The following is a 23,497-nucleotide window of genomic DNA, read 5'->3' on the forward strand; positions in this document are numbered from 1 at the left end:
ATCGTATAGAGCTCCCCCTTAAGGCAAAATGGCTTAACGGAAACTGTACCTCCTTGGCGGCTTTTGAAACGCGTTTAAAATTGTTGATGGTTCGCGTTTCGAATCGCTTCCAGACAAAGTGCATAACGCAGTTTCGCTACTTTACGATATAAAGTATCTAAACATACCTACTTTGCCTTTAACGTTCGTTGCAGCGTAGTTTATAGTTTTAACGATGATGTTGTATGAATTTAATGAAAATGTTTTCTTTTAGCAGGAGGGACTTTTTATGAATGCAGCAGAATCGATTATTTTTCGAGCGAAGAATATAGTCCTGATCCTAATGATTCTACTATGGCAATACCATGTAAGTATAGAATGCGCAAATTCTAATTAATAGATAACAAAACTTCTTGATTCGTTGATTTTTGACTACTTAATAACATCACTGATTGTTTTCTTCAACATCGTCGTGAATCTAAACACCTTCTTCAACGCCTGAGTCAAATTCTGCCAAAGTAGTCGTTTTGTAATTGACACTTCATGGCACTATTCCATTATCTGCAAAAAATAAGAAATTTGATTTAATGAAATTTTGACGTTTTCATCAATTTTCTTTTATAACTCATTAATTATATGTGATGGAAAAAAACTTTTCATACAAAAAAGATTTAGAATTAACCCGTAAAATATATCAAATAAGTTATTTTATTCCATCGATCAGTAGTACCAACCCAACTCAAAAATAAAACCAAATTTTGATGTTTTTGATCATTTTCGGCTATAACTTATTAATTGTGCATGATGGAGAATTATTTTTTAAACAAAAAATGTTTAGAATTGACTCATAAGACGTATTAAATAAAGATAATTATTCCATCAATCAGCATTACCAACCCAATTTAAGAGTAATAGAAATTTTGACGTTTTCATCAATTTTCTTTTATAACTCATTAATTATAAGTGATGGAAAACAACTTTTCATACAAAAAAGATTTAGAATTAACCCATAAAACATATCCAATAAGTTATTTTATTCCATCGATCAGTAGTACCAACCTAACTCAAAAATAAAACCAAATTTTGATGTTTTTGATCATTTTCGGTTATAACTTATTAATTGTGCATGATGGAGAATTATTTTTTAAACAAAAAATGTTTAGAATTGACTCATAAGACGCATTAAATAAAGATAATTATTCCATCAATCAGCATTACCAACCCAATTTAAGAAAAATAGAAATTTTGACGTTTTCATCAATTTTCTTTTATAACTCATTAATTATATGTGATGGAAAAAAACTTTTCATACAAAAAAGATTTAGAATTAACCCGTAAAATATATCAAATAAGTTATTTTATTCCATCGATCAGTAGTACCAACCCAACTCAAAAATAAAACCAAATTTTGATGTTTTTGATCATTTTCGGCTATAACTTATTAATTGTGCATGATGGAGAATTATTTTTTAAACAAAAAATGTTTAGAATTGACTCATAAGACGTATTAAATAAAGATAATTATTCCATCAATCAGCATTACCAACCCAATTTAAGAGTAATAGAAATTTTGACGTTTTCATCAATTTTCTTTTATAACTCATTAATTATAAGTGATGGAAAAAAACTTTTCATTCAAAAAAGATTTATAATTAACCCCTAAAACATATCCAATAAGTTATTTTATTCCATCGATCAGTAGTACCAACCCAACTCAAAAATAGAACCAAATTTTCATGTTTTTGATCATTTTCGGTTATAACTTATTAATTGTGCATGATGGAGAATTATTTTTTAAACAAAAAATGTTTAGAATTGACTCATAAGACGTATTGAATAAAGATATTTACTCCATCAATCAGCATTACCAACCCAATTTAAGAGAAATAGAAATTTTGACGTTTTCATCAATTTTCTTTTATAACTCATTAATTATATGTGATGGAAAAAAACTTTTCATACAAAAAAGATTTAGAATTAACCTGTAAAATATATCAAATAAGTTATTTTATTCCATCGATCAGTAGTACCAACCCAACTCAAAAATAAAACCAAATTTTGATGTTTTTGATCATTTTCGGCTATAACTTATTAATTGTGCATGATGGAGCATTATTTTTTAAACAAAAAATGTTTAGAATTGACTCATAAGACGTATTTAATAAAGATATTTGTTCCATCAATCAGCATTGCCAACCCAACTTAAAAGAAAAAGAAATTTTGACGTTTTCATCAATTTTCTTTTATAACTCATTAATTATATGTGATGGAAAAAAACTTTTTATACAAAAAAGATTTAGAAGTAATCCATAAAATATATCAAATAAGTTATTTTATTCCATCGATCAGTAGTACCAACTCACCACAAAAATATAACCAAATTTTGATGTTTTTGATCATTTTCGGTTATAACTTATTAATTGTGCATGATGGGGAATTATTTTTTAAACAAAAAATGTTTAGAATTGACTCATAAGACGTATTAAATAAAGATAATTATTCCATCAATTAGCATTACCAACCCAAATTAAGAAAAATAGAAATTTTGACGTTTTCATTAATTTTCTTTTATAACTCATTAATTTTATGTGTTGGAAAACAACTTTTCATACAAAAAAGATTTAGAAGTAATCCATAAAATATATCCAATAAGTTATTTTATTCCATCGATCAGTAGTACCAACTCACCACAAAAATAAAACCAAATTTTGATGTTTTTGATCATTTTCGGTTATAACTTATTAATTGTGCATGATGGAGAATTATTTTTTAAACAAAAAATGTTTAAAATTGACTCATAAGACGTATTGTATATACATATCTATTCCATCAATCAGCATTACCAACCCAACTTAAGAGAAATAGAAATTTTGACGTTTTCATCAATTTTCTTTTATAACTCATTAATTATAAGTGATGGAAAAAAACTTTTCATTCAAAAAAGATTTATAATTAACCCCTAAAACATATCCAATAAGTTATTTTATTCCATCGATCAGTAGTACCAACCCAACTCAAAAATAGAACCAAATTTTCATGTTTTTGATCATTTTCGGTTATAACTTATTAATTGTGCATGATGGAGAATTATTTTTTAAACAAAAAATGTTTAGAATTGACTCATAAGACGTATTGAATAAAGATATTTACTCCATCAATCAGCATTACCAACCCAATTTAAGAGAAATAGAAATTTTGACGTTTTCATCAATTTTCTTTTATAACTCATTAATTATATGTGATGGAAAAAACCTTTCATACAAAAAAGATTTAGAATTAACCTGTAAAATATATCAAATAAGTTATTTTATTCCATCGATCAGTAGTACCAACCCAACTCAAAAATAAAACCAAATTTTGATGTTTTTGATCATTTTCGGCTATAACTTATTAATTGTGCATGATGGAGAATTATTTTTTAAACAAAAAATGTTTAGAATTGACTCATAAGACGTATTAAATAAAGATAATTATTCCATCAATCAGCATTACCAACCCAATTTAAGAGTAATAGAAATTTTGACGTTTTCATCAATTTTCTTTTATAACTCATTAATTATAAGTGATGGAAAAAAACTTTTCATTCAAAAAAGATTTATAATTAACCCCTAAAACATATCCAATAAGTTATTTTATTCCATCGATCAGTAGTACCAACCCAACTCAAAAATAGAACCAAATTTTCATGTTTTTGATGATTTTCGGTTATAACTTATTAATTGTGCATGATGGAGAATTATTTTTTAAACAAAAAATGTTTAGAATTGACTCATAAGACGTATTGAATAAAGATATTTACTCCATCAATCAGCATTACCAACCCAATTTAAGAGAAATAGAAATTTTGACGTTTTCATCAATTTTCTTTTATAACTCATTAATTATATGTGATGGAAAAAAACTTTTCATACAAAAAAGATTTAGAATTAACCTGTAAAATATATCAAATAAGTTATTTTATTCCATCGATCAGTAGTACCAACCCAACTCAAAAATAAAACCAAATTTTGATGTTTTTGATCATTTTCGGCTATAACTTATTAATTGTGCATGATGGAGAATTATTTTTTAAACAAAAAATGTTTAGAATTGACTCATAAGACGTATTTAATAAAGATATTTGTTCCATCAATCAGCATTGCCAACCCAACTTAAAAGAAAAAGAAATTTTGACGTTTTCATCAATTTTCTTTTATAACTCATTAATTATATGTGATGCAAAAAAAATTTTTATACAAAAAAGATTTAGAAGTAATCCATAAAATATATCAAATAAGTTATTTTATTCCATCGATCAGTAGTACCAACTCACCACAAAAATATAACCAAATTTTGATGTTTTTGATCATTTTCGGTTATAACTTATTAATTGTGCATGATGGGGAATTATTTTTTAAACAAAAAATGTTTAGAATTGACTCATAAGACGTATTAAATAAAGATAATTATTCCATCAATTAGCATTACCAACCCAAATTAAGAAAAATAGAAATTTTGACGTTTTCATTAATTTTCTTTTATAACTCATTAATTTTATGTGATGGAAAACAACTTTTCATACAAAAAAGATTTAGAAGTAATCCATAAAATATATCCAATAAGTTATTTTATTCCATCGATCAGTAGTACCAACTCACCACAAAAATAAAACCAAATTTTGATGTTTTTGATCATTTTCGGTTATAACTTATTAATTGTGCATGATGGAGAATTATTTTTTAAACAAAAAATGTTTAGAATTGACTCATAAGACGTATTGTATATACATATCTATTCCATCAATCAGCATTACCAACCCAACTTAAGAGAAATAGAAATTTTGACGTTTTCATCATTTTCCTTTATAACTCATTAATTATATGTGATGGAAAAAAACTTTTTATACAAAAAAGATTTAGAAATAATCCATAAAATATATCAAATAAGTTATTTTATTCCATCGATCAGTAGTACCAACCCAACTCAAAAATAAAACCAAATTTTGATGTTTTTGATCATTTTCGGCTATAACTTATTAATTGTGCATGATGGAGAATTATTTTTTAAACAAAAAATGTTTTGAATTGACTCATAAGACGTATTAAATAAAGATATTTATTCCATCATTCAGCATTACCAACCCAACTTAATATAAATAGAAATTTTGAGGTTTTCATCAATTTTCTTTTATAACTCATTAATTATATGTGATGGAAAAAAACTTTTCATACAAAAAAGATTTAGAAGTAATCCATAAAATATATCGAATAAGTTATTTTATTCCATCGATCAGTAGTACCAACCCAACTCAAAAATAAAACCAAATTTTGACGTTTTTGATCATTTTCGGTTATAACTTATTAATTGTGCATGATGGAAAATTATTTTTTAAACAAAAAATGTTTAGAATTGACTCATAAGACGTATTGAATAAAGATATTTACTCCATCAATCAGCATTACCAACCCAATTTAAGAGAAATAGAAATTTTGACGTTTTCATCAATTTTCTTTTATAACTCATTAATTATATGTGATGGAAAAAAACTTTTCATACAAAAAAGATTTAGAAATAATCCATAAAATATATCAAATAAATTATTTTATTCCATCGATCAGTAGTACCAACCCAACTCAAAAATATAACCAAATTTTGATGTTTTTGATCATTTTCGGTTATAACTTATTAATTGTGCATGATGGGGAATTATTTTTTAAACAAAAAATGTTTAGAATTGACTCATAAGACGTATTGAATAAAGATATTTACTCCATCAATCAGCATTACCAACCCAATTTAAAAGAAATAGAAATTTTGACGTTTTCATCAATTTTCTTTTATAACTCATTAATTATATGTGATGGAAAAAAACTTTTCATACAAAAAAGATTTAGAAATAATCAATAAAATATATCAAATAAATTATTTTATTCCATCGATCAGTAGTACCAACTCACCACAAAAATATAACCAAATTTTGATGTTTTTGATCATTTTCGGTTATAACTTATTAATTGTGCATGATGGAGAATTATTTTTTAAACAAAAAATGTTTAGAATTGACTCATAAGACGTATTGAATAAAGATATTTACTCCATCAATCAGCATTACCAACCCAATTTAAGAGAAATAGAAATTTTGACGTTTTCGTCAATTTTCTTTTATAACTCATTAATTATATCTGATGGAAAAAAATTTTCATACAAAAAAGATTTAGAATTAACCCGTAAAATATATCAAATAAGTTATTTTATTCCATCGATCAGTAGTACCCACCCAACTCAAAAATAAAACCAAATTTTGATGTTTTTGATCATTTTCGGCTATAATTTATTAATTGTGCATGATGGAGAATTATTTTTTAAACAAAAAATATTTAGAATTGACTCATAAGACGTATTAAATAAAGATATTTACTCCATCAATCAGCATTGCCAACCCAATTTAAGAGAAATAGAAATTTTGACGTTTTCATCAATTTTCTTTTATAACTCATTAATTATATCTGATGGAAAAAAACTTTTCATACAAAAAAGATTTAGAATTAACCCGTAAAATATATCAAATAAGTTATTTTATTCCATCGATCAGTAGTACTAACCCAACTCAAAGATAAAACCAAATTTTGACGTTTTTGATCATTTTCGGTTATAACTTATTAATTGTGCATGATGGAGAATTATTTTTTAAACAAAAAATGTTTAGAATTGACTCATAAGACGTATTGTATATACATATCTATTCCATCAATCAGCATTACCAACCCAACTTAAGAGAAATAGAAATTTTGACGTTTTCATCATTTTCCTTTATAACTCATTAATTATATGTGATGGAAAAAAACTTTTTATACAAAAAAGATTTAGAAATAATCCATAAAATATATCAAATAAGTTATTTTATTCCATCGATCAGTAGTACCAACCCAACTCAAAAATATAACCAAATTTTGATGTTTTTGATCATTTTCGGCTATAACTTATTAATTGTGCATGATGGAGAATTATTTTTTAAACAAAAAATGTTTAGAATTGACTCATAAGACGTATTGAATAAAGATATTTACTCCATCAATCAACATTACCAGCCCAATTTAAGAGAAATAGAAATTTTGACGTTTTCATCAATTTTCTCTTATAACTGATTAATTATATCTGATGGAAAAAAACTTTTTATACAAAAAGATTTGGAAACAATCCATAAAATATATCAAATAAGTTATTTTATTCCATCGATCAGTAGTACCAACCCAACTCAAAAATAAAACCAAATTTTGATGTTTTTGATCATTTTCGGTTATAACTTATTAATTGTGCATGATGGAGAATTATTTTTTAAACAAAAAATGTTTAAAATTGACTCATAAGACGTATTGATACCACTTTATCAGTTTGTACTCCGCAAATTCTAACCAATCCAGTTAATGAAATTAATGATCTAATCTTGAATTGTTTCATAATACGCATTAGGTTTGTTTATCATTGGGATAATATTAATTACATTAACCAAGGGATGATTTCGCAACGTCGTCGCAGAGTCGATTTATGCCCTAAATAATATACAATTCTCGTTTCTGTTTGTCAAACAGTACCGAGTATTGATGTAGCAGCGCTCTAGTACGCATTTACCTATATTACAAACGGAGGGAAATTGACTTTTGCTATCTACTAACAACGTTTCGATTCAATTTTGCGATTTATATGAATACAACTCCATCTCATTTCCTCCCCGGCTATTATGCCATTAAAATTTAAAATGTTCAAAAACGACAACATAAATCGAAAATACATATTAAACGTTTTTTATCGTTATTTCGATCGTTAAAAATTGGGGTGAAAAAAAGAACGGAATAAACGCACCCCTAATTCTTTCGAGCCAGGAATTAATTACCGTATAATCTGCTAATTTATATACAGGCCGGGCCCAATTAATGTTGGCCACTTAAAGAGAGTTACGCTTATCCCGCTAATCCTTAGGTGATATATTCTTTTTTGTTGTGCAGATGCCGTCACCAAGTCCGCCGGGTTTTTCGTCGTAGCCACTTTGCTCCTATGCTGCAGTTACTGCTGCTGCATAATTGGGCATTGCGCTAAACACCGTGGCCTTTACACCTTTATCTCGGGAGTTCTTTTCATAATCACAGGTAAATTAAAATTTGTTACCATTTAAATTAATTAATGTTATTTTTTGATAGGTTTATCGATGTTAACCGGCCTCGTAATATACATCTCACTTTTTAAAGCGGAAATCGGAGGAAAACTTCGACCTGTATCTCTTCTTCAACCGCCGATTTTCACATACAGATATGGTTATTCTTTCGCCCTATTCCTCGTTGGATTTATAAGTTGTCAAATAACGGGGATCAGTACGATTTTCCTTTTTATACATCGCATGCAAGCTTCGTACCGGATCGAAAACGGGCAGGAAACGGGGAAGTTCCACGTCCCAGCTCCCAGTAACTATTGCCACGTAGATTCCAACTCGATTTATTGTAGACGGCATCCGAATGCTTACATCAATTCGAATAGTATCAGGATTCCCACGAATTATCCACCACCAGCTCATCAAAAACGATTTTTCTTCAGCAAAGAACCACTGCCTGAATCACCGTGTAGTTTACATAGACATCAATCTTTAAATAGTGGAAATTCTTTAAAGGATGTTTCGGGTAAGGAATCTAAAAAAGAAATAAATGAATTATAATAAATAATTTTTTGTGTAGGATTTTATGATTTCCCTCCACCTCCAACGATAAGTTACCAATTCAATGAGCCATTTTCCGGCCCGGAACAGCGATTTAATCATCGATTATCAAGGGATGTAACAACAAATACGGTGTCGACGACGGCGGACGTCGTGACGTCTTGTGATGAAGATTTTCTGCAGGACAACTTCGTGGATTACTCTCCAAGCGTCCAACACGATGTTGAGTTCGTGACCTTTGACCTGGACAGACCACTGGTCGTCCGCGCTCATAGTAACGTCTCGATAAATTCGAATTGCGGTGATTTACCAACGCCACCCCTCCGCAAAGATTACACCACCAATTTCGATCCACTAAGAAGGACTACTCCCGTATAAAATGTGATTATAACCCGAAAAATTCGAGGTGCGGGTTAAAACAACTAAAAAAGAATCAATAAAATCGATTAAATTAAAAAAACAAAGATTAAATAAGTGAGAATTGTTAAAGAAAAAGTTTTAATAAAGCCATGTTTATTCATAACGGTATTAGGAAGATTGCTTATTAACCCAAAGAAATTAATAAAAACTATGTATAAAAATTAATATCGAATAAATTAAGAGAAAAAAATGTTAAAAGATTAAAAATAAATATCCTATATAAAATTTAAACCTGAAAAATGCGTTGAAATCAAAAAAAGAGAGAATAAAATATGATAAAAGTGACCCCGAAAGCGAATCGTAAAATGTAAATGTAATTACCAGACATATCCGCATCAAAACTATTAAATTATTCATAGCCAAACCAAAAGGATAATGTTGTCAATTTTATACCCAAAATAAAAAAAAAAACATTGTTGTATATAATACTATTAACGTTATGAACTGTTGTTTCGTTTTTGTGTTGTATTGGAAATAATATTGAATACAATCGTCCAAAAAAAAAGTATTCCTTATTATATGTGAAATGTATTTGAAAAACACCGAGAAGACATTAATTTGCTCGTTGTAAAAGGACCAGAATAAAATTATTTCTCAAAGAATCATTTTATTATATTAATCAAAATATTAAATTCCTTTAAAAAATCCTTCAAAGCTTTGTCATCAAGTTCTTCAAAGATATTTTTGAACCAGGACTATACATTAGATTAGTTTATCATTTAATGGATACTATGTATGGTGATTATAAGATAATGTAAATAAATTTTGCCAATAAAGAATCAGGTTATGGTTGGTTGTTCTTCCAGTTGAGTATTGAAGTTTGGTTCAAAATAAAAAAAATGCTAAACTAAAATAGAAAGACAAACACTTAAATGGATTAATCTTCTGCAAACCACAGGCCTAGTGAATCAACTTATGGTGAAGTTGGAAGGACAAGATGCAGAAGATTATCACATTTATTTTGTTTTTAATTAATCACAGGGCTTTCGTGATTAATACATACGATATAATTATAATTTGAGATTTGGTACTGCAGTTTTGTATCAAAGTTGAATTTTTGAAAAATTGAGTTTTCCATAACCATGCTATCTTCACCATTGTTGGTTGACACCTAGCCCAGCTAGCGTAGTTTGCTGCCTTATATTGCAATAATTCTTTCCATTCTCTCTCCCAAGTATTGTATATTTCCTTTTCCAACATTCTAACTACATAATGTGTCCTTCGGGAACCTTAATCTCCTTCATTTCAAATAGGTTATATCTGTCAAGTATAATAATTTAGTTTTGCTTTTTATCAAAAGATGGCGTAAAAGATAAACTTAAAAAAGCTTTGTAAAAATGATTAAAATGCGAAAACGTGAAAAATCAATTTAAAAACTTAGCTTACAACGTCCATTTAATGATTCTTTTCTTATATTCAACCCTACAAATAAAGTAAAGTTATTTAGTTTGATACAATTTTTAAAACATTTATCTTACCGGCAGTTTTAAAAAGAAAGCTTCATCATTTTTACTGTGTTTTTATCAGTAATGATGCACAACTTGCAATGATTTAGAATACTTTATTTTTCTCCTTTTCTGGTAAAGCCCACATAACATCTTTTCAGAGGCGAAATTTAACCTGTAAGTAGGTAACCTAACCTATAAGTTCAAAGCGTTATAAACAATAAAGAAAAATACACTTTGTAAAACTTTTTTGGAAATGAGGAGCACTTTCTTGCTTAAAAATAAATTATAATTAATAATTATATATATCTTTCAAGTATAAGAATTTAGTTTTGGTTTTCATCAAAAGATGGCGCTCGATAAACTTAAAAAGGCTTTGTAAAAATAATTAAAATGCGGAAACGTGAAAAATCAATTTAAAAACTTACTTATAAAGTCCATTTACTGAGTTTTTCTTATATTAAACCCTACAAATAAAGTAAAGTTATTTAAAGTTAAAGTTATGTAAAGTTTGATACAATTTTTAAAACACTTATCTTAGCTTTAAAAAGAAAGCTTTATCAACAAATCGGTCATTTTACTGCGTTTTTATCAGTAATGATACGCAACTTGCAGTGATTTAGAATACTTTATTTTTCTCCTTTTCTGGTAAAGCCCACATAACATCTTTTCAGAGGCGAAATTTAACCTATAAGTAGGTAACCTAACCTATAAGTTCAAAGCGTTATAAACAATAAAGAAAAATACACTTTGTAAAACTTTTTTGGAAATGAGGAGCACTTTCTTGCTTAAAAATAAATTATAATTAATGATTATATATCTTTCAAGTATAAGAATTTAGTTCTCATTTTTACCAAAAGATGGCGCTCGAATCAATTTAAAAACTTACTTATAAAGTCCATTTAATGATTTTTTTTATATTAAACCCTACAAATAAAGTAAAGTTATTTAGTTGGATACAATTTTTAAAACACTTATCTTACCGGCTGCTTTAAAAAGAAAGCTTTATCAACAAATCGGTCATTTTACTGCGTTTTTATCAGTAATGATGCACAACTTGCAATGATTTAGAATATTTTATTTTTCTCTTTTTCTGGTAAAGCCCAAATAACATCTTTTCAGGGGCTAAACTTCACCTATAAGTTCAAAGCGTTGTAAACTTCACTTCTTAGCTAAAAAATAAAGTATAATTAGTACATATATAATAAAGAACCCATTTTTAGATGCCTCAAAGATTTGTCATAACCAGAGAACACCATAGTTTTTAATCTTTGGAGTCTCACGTATTCTCCTTAATAATAACAGAGATATTTAGTCACTTTTAAAAGAGTTAACTTCTCATTGGGTTGAATTAAAATTAGTAACAAGGTTTCATTGAAAAGAAAAACTAAATTGTAGAGATGATTCCTTTTTGAACTAAACTAACTGGTTTAATGGAGCCACTAATCATTCTGGAATTATATTTAGAACTGAACTAAATCTGGCCATATTAAGATCAAAGTACTTTTGTAGGTGTAAAAAATAAACGTATAATTAATAATAAATTCACATAAGATATATTTTTTCGATTTTTTTTAAAATAACAAGATACAATGTAACACTTAGATTTTAAAATTGAATTATTATTACTTAATCGGGGGAATGAGGAGCTTCGGTGCTAAAATATGGAGCAGAAGATTTGACTAGCAAAGTGTGGCACACATCGCAAACCTTCGACGGTCGCTGATTTGGCCCGCTTGGCACGGAGCGCACCAAACAGGTTACGCAAAAAATTTGCCCACAATGACGACAATGTTGTTTTCGTTTCGAAACGGAAAAAGCCACGCGACACATCGGACATTCATCAACGTCTTCGTCGTGTTGCCATCGAACTTGAGTATCAGAATCGCGTATTTTTTCTAATTGTACCTAAAAATTAAATTATTAAAAAAATTTTATATTAATAATCATTTTTATTACCTGTAAGCTTTGAGATAACATAACAAAGTCTTTTTGAACCGTCTCGCTTGTATCTAATTCTTGTTGCAAAGAAGATATTTGAGTTTTTAATTCGCTATTTTGATCCTCTAAGGATTTCTTTAAACAATTAGATTAATAACGAATTAAGATAATTAATTTGTTGTAATTTACCTTCGCGGATTCTAATTTTTCGAAAATTTCTTTATCCAAATAAAGTTTTTGTTGGATTTCTTCGCATTTTTTCTCCGCTTGTTTCGATTTTAACATTAATTCAACTTGATTTGTTGTTAAATGTTCAATTTCTTGTCTTAAATTTTTAATTATTTGCAAAAAAATTAAATTAATTTGTTTTAACTTACTGTGCCATGGATAAATCTTTTTTTAAACTAGTTATTATGCTTTCTTTAATAACAATATCCGATTGGAGGGCGTAAGCTTTGTTTTCAACCTCCTCTTTGCCTATTTTAGCTATAATAAGATCTTGGTGTGAATTTAAGATGTGTTCGTGTAATTCCTAAAATTAATTTATTAATAAAAAGAAATAAATCATTAAATTAATGACTTACTTGAACCGTATTTGGCAGATTAATAATCTCACTTTGTAATTGTTGGGAATGAACGCTGTATTTGCCAATGAGGTGATCATTCTCGTTTTGTAATCTAAAAATAACTGTTTAATTGTTTATAAAGACTTTGAGTGTTTAGAAAGAAATTACTTTTCTAATTCTTGTTGGATCGTTTCCCGATCGCTTTTTAATCCCCTCAAATTCACTCCAATGTCGTCGCAGGTTTGTTTAAACGTTTGTTGCAACTCTTTTAAGTCTTGCTCCGCACACTCAGTTCTGCAGGTTAATTCGGCAACTTGTTTTCTATGCTCTTCCTTTTTCTCGTTCCATTTTTCCTCCATATCCTTTCTAAACCCGATTTCTTTTAATAAATCTTCTCGGTGTCGTTCCGCGGCTTTTTCCGCAGCAACAACTTTCCCTTTTAATTCAGAACAAAGTTGTTGTTCCTTTACGAGTTGCGCTTCGTAATTACTGCACATATCGCAAATTCCATCGCCGCTTTTAACAGCTTCAAAAGAGGTATTCGTTGACATGCATTGAACGGTTAATTTCGCGTCTTCTTGAAGCGATGAATCGATTTTTGAACCGCTCTATCAAGAAATTATAATATAATAAATATAAATAATAAATTTTTGAATAAAGTTTAAACGTCAAAGTGACACAAATTCAATGTCACCAACTGTAACCAACTTCACAACACTTTGTCAAAATTAAATGTCAATTTTATGAAACGTCATGTTTTTTTTTACGAAAATTAATTAATTTATACTTAAATCATACGAAAAAAGGAATTTGTTTACGTTTTTTAATATTAGATTTTTAGAAAGTCCTAAAAAATTAAATTAACTTGACGTTTTTTGAAATTTTGAGGTTTCAAATAATTATTATTAGCCTGTCAAGTTGATTACCCGTGAAAAATGACTATCCTCTTATTTTAGAAAACTCATTTATAAGGTAATTTTGGGCAAATTTATTTTTTTAAATAAATTTTTGAATAAAATATAAACGTCAAAGTGACACAAATTCAATGTCACCAACTGTAACCAACTTCACAACAATTTGTCAAAATTAAACGTCAGTTTTATGAAACTTTGATATGTGATGTTTTTTAACAAAACAAAAAGAAATATTAAAATCTATTCTGGAAATTGCCAAGGGCTGAAATTGGTTAGACTTAAATTCTATATAAAATAGAAACCAGTTGAAAAGTACAAAATTAAACTCTAGATAATTTTCTTCAAACATTTTTACACAAAACATCATTTTGACTCTAGTATTTGTGATTAAATTTATGCCATGATTGACAGAAACACCTGTATAATCGTAAAACGACTGACCAAGCGGATTTTGTGCTTGTGATGGCTGTCATCCAAGGTCTATAGAACATAAGGTGTAATATTGGTGTATTACTGTAATATTGGTTGCATACTTGCAATGATGACGTCGGGTACAATAATTAATTAACACACTGTGTATATAATACGGTAGTCATAAACAAATTAATTTGTTATAATAACCTCTTGGGCGTCGTTGAAATGGCCGCATTGGATACATTTTTGAAGCTGCTCATCGGTAGCTCGTAACTTAACTTTTAACGCTTTTATTTCTTCTTCTAAAGGTACAACAAGAGATTTTAAAAGCTCCACGTCTTCTTCTTCGCGGATCTTAAACACAAACTTTATTAATAACGCTGAAAACACCCCAGCAATAATAAAAACCTTGATTTCTTCCGAATTATCCTGTGTAGTGAAAGCATCAGCACCAAATTTCTTCAATTTCTTTGTAACAGCACTAAGCACCAACCCTGGAGCTAAACTAGATTGCTCCTACAACAAAAAAATAATCAAAAATTAATTTAAACACAGTTTAAACTACCTTTATTGAGTTAACAATCCCAAATATTTTAAAATTCATTTCAAAAAGACACCTAAATGGCGCAAAACGGGTTTACACTTACCATATTCAAAGAATAAATTTAAAAAGTAGTGATAAGAAACATAAAGGTGCTTTGTTATCAAGTTACTGACACAAATACTTAAAATATGCAAAAACAATTTAGATTATTCTAACTAATTAATTCTTAATTAGCAAAAAATAAAACAAACTTTCTTACCTGCGTATTATGTAACTCACTTCGTAATTCGTAATTATCACGTTGTAAATGTTCAATGAGGCTTCTTAACTTTCCAACTTCAGAATTAAAAATGCTTTTTGAACTGCTTGATTCCTCAACAGTTTCTAAACCCCCCAAAAAAATTTATAACAATAAAAATAAATGGATTTAACGAAATTACCATGAACTAATTGTTGTAATGAAGCGATCTCTTCAGCAGCTTTGCGTTTTTCAACTTCAACTTTCGATTCAAGTTGTAAATTGGCCACACATAACTGGGATTTAATCTCGTCTAAAGCGGATTTGTTTTTTTCCAGGTCTAAAAGTAGTTGATTATTTTCTAATATTTTTCTTTGTAGCTCATCTAAAATATTTTAAAAATAAACTCACGTTATCTATACGTAACTAAAGACCTGTTTATTGTTTATTTACAAATGACGTTCAAATAATGATAAAGAAAAACAATACCTTCTTTTTGTAGAAAAAGTTCCTTCATTTTCGCCCGTTGGCTGTCGAATTCATCCCGGATTTTTTTCTTTTCGTTTTCTAACGAACGTATTTTTTCATCTATATCTATAACGAAGTTTGAATTAACACTTTTTGTTCTCGGTGGGAAAATATAAAAACATTTACCGTTATCTTTAGAATCCGAGGAATGATTTACATCGCCCATTACAACAGATAATACGTTTTCGTCGTTAACACCCCGAAAAATTAGTTAAAGATAGAGTTGACGCATTTCATATTCTGAAATTAACGGATTAACGTTTTTTTACATATTATGAAATAACCTCTCAAAATTATTCTATCATCAAATCTGACAACTACAACTGTCATTAATTAATTCAGTGCTACCACACGAATTCAAAAAATTTAAGATAAATACATTTCTTTAGTACAAAAAGAACTTTGTGTCTTATAATAACAATTATATAATTTAATTATTAAATCGTTATATTTCGAGTATTTTTAATAACCTAATATATTCCTAATAATTATTAATGAGGTTTTTAGTAAGTATCAATAGATGGCGCTAAACTTAAAATTTGTTGTTATTCCACATTATTAATAAATCAACGATAAAATGAATTATTTTTATAATTTACTTATTATTTCATTAATTTTAATAATAATTCTAATAAATACAAAAAAATTGATGCAATCGCAGCCAATTTCACTTAATATTTTGACACTTTTGACAGTTACCATATGGTGGGATAAAAAGAATTACAAAACATTTCCTTGTGAGTTGTTATTACACGATTCGTTCGTTTTTGGTGTTTAAAGATAAGACGTTAATTGTTATCTCAACAAATATCTATTCAGGTGTATTTGTTAACGAAAATCGTCGAAAAGAAAACTTTATTTAAATGTGTACGCACACTTTAAAAAACTACATAAAATGCATATTGCATCAAATTCATGGCTAGTTATCGTGATTTATGAACTTTGTTACTTAAGTAATGTGTATTCGGTGTCTCAACAGGTGCTTTTTTATATATTATTGGTTAATTTAATTAATATTAACTCAAAATTTTTTTTTAGAATATTGTTAAAACTCCAACTGAGCTTGCACACGAATCGGACGACAGATTACTATTATTTTCCACCTTAGATGGTAATTTACACGCTGTGGAAAAGCAAACAGGAAAAATTAAATGGAGAATAAACGATAGTAATTATATATTTACATTTCTCTCAACAATTTGTCCCAAATTATGGAAAAAAAAATTTTGAAAACTGCCATATTGTATTTGTAAAATTAGTAATTCAACTTCTAACTTAATTTAAACACAATTCAGCTGTTTCAATAGCTGTACATAATAGAAACAGGTACTTAAACGCCCTTCACAGCGAAATTTTTTTTTATTAATGTGCTCAATTTTATAGTTTAGACACTTTCAACACAATCTATTAATTCATCCATAGTTTTTGGCTATGTTTGATGCTGCAAAGACTCAATAGCGTTCAAAAAGTCAAGGTCTAAAACATTCAAATCAGGATTATTCAGTAGCTGTGATTTGTATTTAATACACCATCCATCTCTCATCTGAAAACAACCACTGATTATTCGCTTATTAAATTCGTTATTTTTTTCTGATTACAAAAATATGGGGTTATATAGGTGTATTTCTTATTGTTTTAGAATAAAGCTAAAAATAAAGTTTTTTTTAGTGTCGTCAAAGAAATTAAATTTACAGGAAACTGTAAATTACGATACTATAACTAAAAATTATTCTACTAAAAATTTATATAAAATTTACTTTATTTTCTAATATGTAACATTCTAACATGTTAAACATTTCGTGATTTTCGAATACAAACTTTTGAATACAAACAAATGTTGCTAGGTTTATTTGAATTAAGAAAATATATATGAGCGCCATCTACCAATAATTTATTAAGTCTGAATAGACTGAATAGTATTGAAGAAGCCAAGGTCTAAAATATTCAAATCAGGATTTTTCAGTGGCTGTGATTTGAATTTCTTGATCCTTCACCAATCAATTCTGCATCGTTTCCATAAGAATGCAGCTTTGCATTATCTTATTAAACATAAATTGTTTTGGCTTTATGCGCTTTTTGAGATTTTGGATCTAATGGCTGGTGAAATGTGATAATCATCTTTTTGCATTCTACTGCGTTAATAGACTCGATGTTTTTGGTCACCTCTTGTCAGGTTCTTGCTGTTTCTTTTTGCAGTAAAAAAAAGGCCAGAGTCCTTTTTTTCCATTAAAATACTGTTTTGCTTCATCCAGCGTGACCTTTTAACTTGTAATACTACTTTCCATAAGTTGGGACAAAGGGAGTAACATTTATTAATTAATAATTTAATTTAATACTCTTTAGAACCTGTCGTTCAAGTCCCCGTAAATACGAGTGATGCAATTGTACCTCTATTCCTTCCTGATCCTCGCGATGGATCTTTGTATTTACTCGGAGATGCCAGGGAACCGCTTAAAAAGTTACCGTTTACTATTCCGCAATTGGTTGCGTCATCTCCGTGTCGTAGTACCGATGGAATTCTTTATACGGGAAAGAAAAAGGATACTTGGTTCTCTTTAGATCCAACGACGGGTCAAAAACATCACATCTTAAGCTGGGATAATATCAGCCCAACTTGTCCCGCGCCAAGTTCCGAAGCTGTTTATGTTGGGAGAACTCTTTACTCAATAATGATGGTTGATAGTAAGCATAATAATCGAAAATGGAATGTGAGTTTTTACGATTATGCTGCTAGCCCCATGAGTAAAGATATGCTTTTTGCCTATAGTAATAAAAAAAAAGAATTTTTAATTACCTCATTTTAATGTGGATGAAATTTTATTAATCAGATTTTGCTCATTTCACTTCAACTTCATCTGGGAGAATCGTTACGATGGATCGAAGACAAGGCGGATTAATTTGGGAGTTGGATTTAAAAAGTCCGGTTGTTGCAGCTTATATTTTAGATCCGAACGGTTTGTTATCGCTGCCTTTAACAGCGATGGCTAACGCAACTTTAAAACATTTGACATCACATTTATTGACTCAACAACAACCATCGTTCGATACCCAACTATCCGATATGAAACTTTAGTTCGTTTTAATTCGATTTTAATTAATTAATCGATTAATTTTTTTATTATTTTAGTCCAACGATTTATATCGGGGAACATCCTTACGGGCTTTATGTCTTACCTTCGTTGGTGGATCAAAATTTGGTTAAAATTTCCGCTTCCGAAATTGGTCCTTTAGTTTTGGATGGTTTGGGAAACGCGGAATCGCCGAAAATTTACTCGGATTTTAAAAATTATGGAATTTCGCAAGGTTATTTTTATTTGTTGAGTTATTTTTGGGAATAATTTCTTATCTTTTTTTATTGCATTTATTTTATTTGTTTTAAAGGTTATTATAAAATGGATTTGTCATCGTTTCAAAGTCTCCCTGAATTTCAAGATCACGCAATCATTTTTATTGGGCATTACAACGTTCCCGAATACAGCGCAACCAAATTAATGATTGCCGGCTCAACGAATGCTCAATTAAAACTTTTAACAGACGCAAGTTCGCCGTCGATAAATAATAATATTTTGGAACCACCTGTATGTACTTAATATTAAATACAGTGTGTTAATTGGACCGCGTTATGCATCACTTGACTGAGCGACAAATTAATAATGCTTCTGTGCTTATCACTGTCACATCAATGTTTCTGTAAGTCGTGGCATAAATTTAATCACTAAAACTAGAGACAAAATCAAAGAAAGTGTGGAAAAGTGACTAACTCTAGATTAATTTCAGTTATAAAACTTCTTTACATGATAGCTAACTTCAGGTTTAAAATGTCAACCTCAATTTTGACATATTTGTAATCTTCATTAAAAATCCTTTAAAATGAGTACAAACACGACATATTTACCTTCAATCCGTCTTTTTTGATTGATTTCAAATTTTTTTTTCTTAATATTTTTCCAATCCAACCCAACAATTATTATACATCATTTTAAAGAGAAAGCTTTGAGCTTTAATTTAGAATAAGTCTCATTCCTTAATTTCAATAAATACGGCTTCCAAGAATTTTTAAATTAACATCTTTTTTCACACTTTTAGGTTATACGAAAATGTAAGTTTTATTTCAACATTTTTTTTCTCAATATTTTTTCAATCCAACCCAACAATTATTATACATCATTTTAAAGAGAAAGCTTTGAGCTTTAATTTAGAATAAGTCTCATTTCTTAACTTCAATAAATACGGCTTCCAGGAATTTTTAAATTATCATCTTTTTTGACACTTTTAGGTTATACGAAAATGTAAGTTTTATTTCAACAGCTTTTTTTCAATATTTTTCAATCCACCCCAACAATTATTATACATCATTTTAAAGAGAAAGCTTTGAGCTTTAATTTAGAATAAGTCTCATTTCTTAATTTCAATAAATAAGGCTTCCGGGAATTTTTAAATTATCATCTTTTTTGACACTTTTAGGCTACGAAAATGTAAGTTTTGTTTCAACATTTTTTTTCTCAATATTTTTCCAAACCAACTCAACAATTATCATACATCATTTTAGAGAGAAAGCTTTGAGCTTTAATTTAGAATAAGTCTCATAACTTAATTTCAATAAATACGGCTTCCGGGAATTTTTAAATTAGCATCTTTTTTGACACTTTTAGGTTATACGAAAATGTTAGTTTTAACTCAATACTCTTTTTCTCAATATTTTTCCAATTCAACCTAACGATTATTATACATCGATTTAAACAGAAAGCTTTAAACTTCAATTTAAAATAAGTTTCATTTCTTAATTTCAATAAATACGGCTTCCAGGAATTTTTGAATTAAATTGTAGGTTCATCTATTTTTTCAATTGTAGAATTTCTTGGTGTATCCAAGTGTCGTATCTAAGTCGGTTCTTAGACGTGCTTGACGCTTAGCGTTATCCTTTAAAACAAATAGTATTTCAGATCTTTCGGTATTCTGCATTTTTCTAAGATAAGTTACACCTTTACCTACCAGACAGCGTGAAAATCTCTAAAAACGATAAAATGTCGCTTAGTCAAGTGATGTATAACATGGTCCAATTAATTGTCGTACTCAACGTATGCAACCAACATCACAGTATTGGTATTGCAATGCGCGATTTGCGTATAATGCGTATTGCACTGTGATATTAGTTGCATACTTGCAATGATGACGTCGGGTACGATAATTAATTAACACACTGTACAGTAAAACCTCGATGTTGTTATATTGAGGTTTGTTTTTACTTTGTTGTGTAAATTTAATTTTTTAGTCATTAAATAATCCTTCAATTGGTGTTCAAACTGACGATGAAAATATAAACAATATAAAAGAAGAAGGAACAACTTCAAATGACCAATTTAATATTGTTTATTTGATTCAATGTGGTTATGAATCATCAAAAGAGTGGTTAAACCAACAAGATAGTAAAGGTTTAAAATTGATGGTGATTATTTTGGTTGGTTGTGTGATTGCTATGTTTTGGTACCTTCAAATGCAAGTGAGAGAATTCCAACAATGGTCTCAAAACGGTTCCCGCGGTAGCCAAAATAGCTCGTTTGAAAGAAACGGGTCCATAACGGCGATGCCGGAAGAATTAGAAAACGGAATCGTTCGCGTTGGGAAGATTTTATTTAACCCTGAAGAATTATTAGGGAAAGGATGCGAAGGAACGTTTGTTTATAAAGGAGAATTTGATAAAAGAAAAGTCGCAGTTAAACGATTACTCCCTGAGTGTTTTAATTTTGCAGATAGAGAAGTAGCTTTATTAAGAGAAAGCGACGCTCACCCAAACGTTATTAGATATTACTGCACGGAACAAGACCGAATGTTTCGATACATCGCCCTTGAGCTGTGCCAGGCTACTTTACACGATTACATTCAGGGAAAATGCGAAAGAAATTTGAGTTCGTTACAAATCTTGTATCAGGCTACTTCAGGACTGGGACATTTGCATTCATTAGATATAGGTAAAATAAAAAAAAAACACTTTTTTTAAGTTGAAAATAAATTAAGAGGTATTTCATTCTTAGTTCATCGAGATATAAAACCCCAAAACGTTTTATTATCAATTCCTAATGCCAAAGGGGAAGTTCGCGCGATGATCTCCGATTTTGGACTTTGCAAAAAACTTCAAGTCGGTCGAGTATCGTTTTCGAGGAGATCTGGAGTTACAGGGACTGATGGGTGGATTGCTCCAGAAATGTTATGTAATACAAATCGAACGGTAGGTGAATAATTATGCTTTAATGCATTTATTTACTTAATACATCCTAAGTTGTTAATATTGCAATTTAGTTTCATAAAACCAAATCATTTTTTCTTTATAATCTAACATTGTATTCGTAATCTACTTCAAATTCCCTTTAAAACGAGCCCAAACTCGATCGAGTTATCTTAAAAACAACAAACACCACCAACTTCCGGTTGTCACTTTTTTGAGGTTATGTCAAAATTAAATGTTGGATATCTCGGTTGTTTTTTAAGATAATTGGGTCGTGTTTGGACTCAAATTAAAGGATTTTTAATTTCCCACGTGATTGTGCATAAAGATAAAACCTAACCTCACTTTGTAAATAATTTTCTTTTGCAGACGTACGCAGTAGATTTATTCTCACTTGGTTGCCTTTATTACTACGTATTATCTGAAGGTGGTCACCCGTTTGGTGATGCTTTACGCCGTCAAGCTAATATCCTTTCTGAAGAGTACAATTTGGACGATTTAAAATCGCCTCAATGGCAAATAGCGGTCCAAAGGCCGCTAATTGCAGCTTTGATCTCATCTCGTCCCCATTTAAGACCTTCTTGTAACACCGTGCTATCTCACCCAATGTTCTGGAATAGTAGCACTGTTTTAGCTTTTTTCCAAGACGTAAGCGATCGTGTGGAAAAAGCCGAACCAGACGATCCCGTATTATTAAAATTAGAAGAAAACGCGGAGCGAGTTGTTAAAAAAGATTGGAGGTATCACGTCCACGATGAAGTTGCGAATGATTTAAGGAAATATCGGTCGTATAAAGGCGATTCTGTGAGAGATTTATTAAGGGCTTTGAGAAATAAGAAACACCATTATCGCGAGTTATCGCCAGAAGCCCAATTATCTTTAGGTGACGTTCCAGAAGCGTTTACGAGATATTGGACGTCGAGGTTTCCTCTTTTATTGTTACATTCATGGCACGCAATGCAATGCGTCTCCCACGAAAAAATTTTTGTGCAATATTATCCTTCAAGGTATCAAATCAGCCAAGATATAATCGACGCTGAATTAAACGATTTAATACAATTTGAAGAGATTGATATATTCGAAGAGAATTTATTGTTTAAAGATAGCCCAAAGAAAAATAAATTTAAATACGGGAAATATCGAAATTCTTTCTCGAAGGAACGTCCAAGACAAAGAAACTACGACGACGGAAATGTTCAAGAAAACGTCGGATTATATCGTAATTTAAGAAGTAATGATAAAAAAATGCATAAAGAAATTAAATTTGTACAAAAGAAAAAGAAAGCGAGTGATGAACCTTTGGTTTGGGCCACTCAGGATATTTATAAGGATTAGGTTAAAGAAAAACTGTTAAAAGAACAGTATTAATTTACTTATTAGTTTTGAAATACTTTTGTTATTAATTTTACTGTTCTTAAACAATAACAGTACACTATTTGGTAAATCACTGTGATATTTATTCGATTTTAAGATTTTAGCACTGTTTCGACGGCAAAGGACCAAGTTAATTTGTGTAAATCGAGATATTTTAATAAAAATTCACATAAAATTAAATAATACGCTTTTTTGATTCCCAGTCCGGTCCTGAACTGTTTGGTTTCC

At 29.3% G+C, this 23,497-nt stretch overlaps 3 protein-coding genes and 4 long non-coding RNA genes across 10 annotated transcripts in view; 3 read left to right on the plus strand and 4 right to left on the minus strand.

The window, feature by feature from the left end:
• Positions 1 to 9,687, plus strand: part of LOC111417164 (stargazin-like protein) — a 256,890-nt gene extending 247,203 nt beyond the window's left edge. For 3 of the 4 annotated variants that reach the window (XM_071195661.1, XM_071195660.1, XM_071195663.1), the window contains 4 exons: positions 254 to 346; positions 7,962 to 8,102; positions 8,154 to 8,627; positions 8,682 to 9,687. In XM_071195661.1, coding sequence (XP_071051762.1) covers positions 254 to 346; positions 7,962 to 8,102; positions 8,154 to 8,627; positions 8,682 to 9,040 — 1,067 coding nt within the window. In that variant the 3' untranslated portion in view covers positions 9,041 to 9,687. The remainder of the gene's footprint in view (positions 1 to 253; positions 347 to 7,961; positions 8,103 to 8,153; positions 8,628 to 8,681) is intronic. The other variant, XM_071195664.1, reaches the window with a different exon arrangement.
• On the minus strand, positions 324 to 8,775 carry LOC139429703 (uncharacterized). The gene is made up of 3 exons (XR_011640253.1): positions 8,703 to 8,775; positions 7,850 to 8,636; positions 324 to 540 (listed from the first exon to the last, which is right to left on the minus strand). It is a non-coding gene; the product is annotated as an uncharacterized lncRNA (long non-coding RNA).
• Positions 9,688 to 11,136: 1,449 nt separating the features above from the next.
• LOC139429888 (uncharacterized) lies at positions 11,137 to 11,726 on the minus strand. The gene is made up of 2 exons (XR_011640480.1): positions 11,511 to 11,726; positions 11,137 to 11,454 (listed from the first exon to the last, which is right to left on the minus strand). It is a non-coding gene; the product is annotated as an uncharacterized lncRNA (long non-coding RNA).
• Positions 11,727 to 12,060: 334 nt separating this feature from the next.
• LOC111417143 (Rab GTPase-binding effector protein rabaptin-5) lies at positions 12,061 to 16,007 on the minus strand. Its single transcript, XM_023049337.2, has 12 exons — positions 15,799 to 16,007; positions 15,634 to 15,738; positions 15,347 to 15,529; positions 15,166 to 15,290; positions 14,771 to 14,878; positions 14,570 to 14,716; positions 13,203 to 13,642; positions 13,053 to 13,146; positions 12,846 to 13,000; positions 12,658 to 12,793; positions 12,487 to 12,603; positions 12,061 to 12,435 (listed from the first exon to the last, which is right to left on the minus strand). The coding sequence occupies exons 1-12, from the start codon at positions 15,836 to 15,838 to the stop codon at positions 12,157 to 12,159; spliced, it is 1,929 nt and encodes a 642-aa protein (XP_022905105.2). The 5' UTR covers positions 15,839 to 16,007; the 3' UTR covers positions 12,061 to 12,156.
• Positions 14,284 to 14,563, minus strand: LOC139429889 (uncharacterized). Its single transcript, XR_011640481.1, has 2 exons — positions 14,482 to 14,563; positions 14,284 to 14,428 (listed from the first exon to the last, which is right to left on the minus strand). It is a non-coding gene; the product is annotated as an uncharacterized lncRNA (long non-coding RNA).
• Positions 16,008 to 16,371: 364 nt separating the features above from the next.
• LOC111417142 (serine/threonine-protein kinase/endoribonuclease Ire1) lies at positions 16,372 to 23,452 on the plus strand. The gene is made up of 9 exons (XM_023049336.2): positions 16,372 to 16,651; positions 16,711 to 16,840; positions 18,016 to 18,438; positions 18,501 to 18,744; positions 18,800 to 18,975; positions 19,054 to 19,250; positions 20,945 to 21,641; positions 21,705 to 21,898; positions 22,265 to 23,452. The coding sequence occupies exons 1-9, from the start codon at positions 16,568 to 16,570 to the stop codon at positions 23,228 to 23,230; spliced, it is 3,111 nt and encodes a 1,036-aa protein (XP_022905104.2). The 5' UTR covers positions 16,372 to 16,567; the 3' UTR covers positions 23,231 to 23,452.
• On the plus strand, positions 16,853 to 17,507 carry LOC139429887 (uncharacterized). Its single transcript, XR_011640479.1, has 2 exons — positions 16,853 to 16,998; positions 17,056 to 17,507. It is a non-coding gene; the product is annotated as an uncharacterized lncRNA (long non-coding RNA).
• Positions 23,453 to 23,497: the final 45 nt, after the last annotated feature.

Source organism: Onthophagus taurus, chromosome 5, assembly GCF_036711975.1.
Source record: "Onthophagus taurus isolate NC chromosome 5, IU_Otau_3.0, whole genome shotgun sequence".
Taxonomy (NCBI): Eukaryota; Metazoa; Arthropoda; class Insecta; order Coleoptera; family Scarabaeidae; genus Onthophagus; species Onthophagus taurus.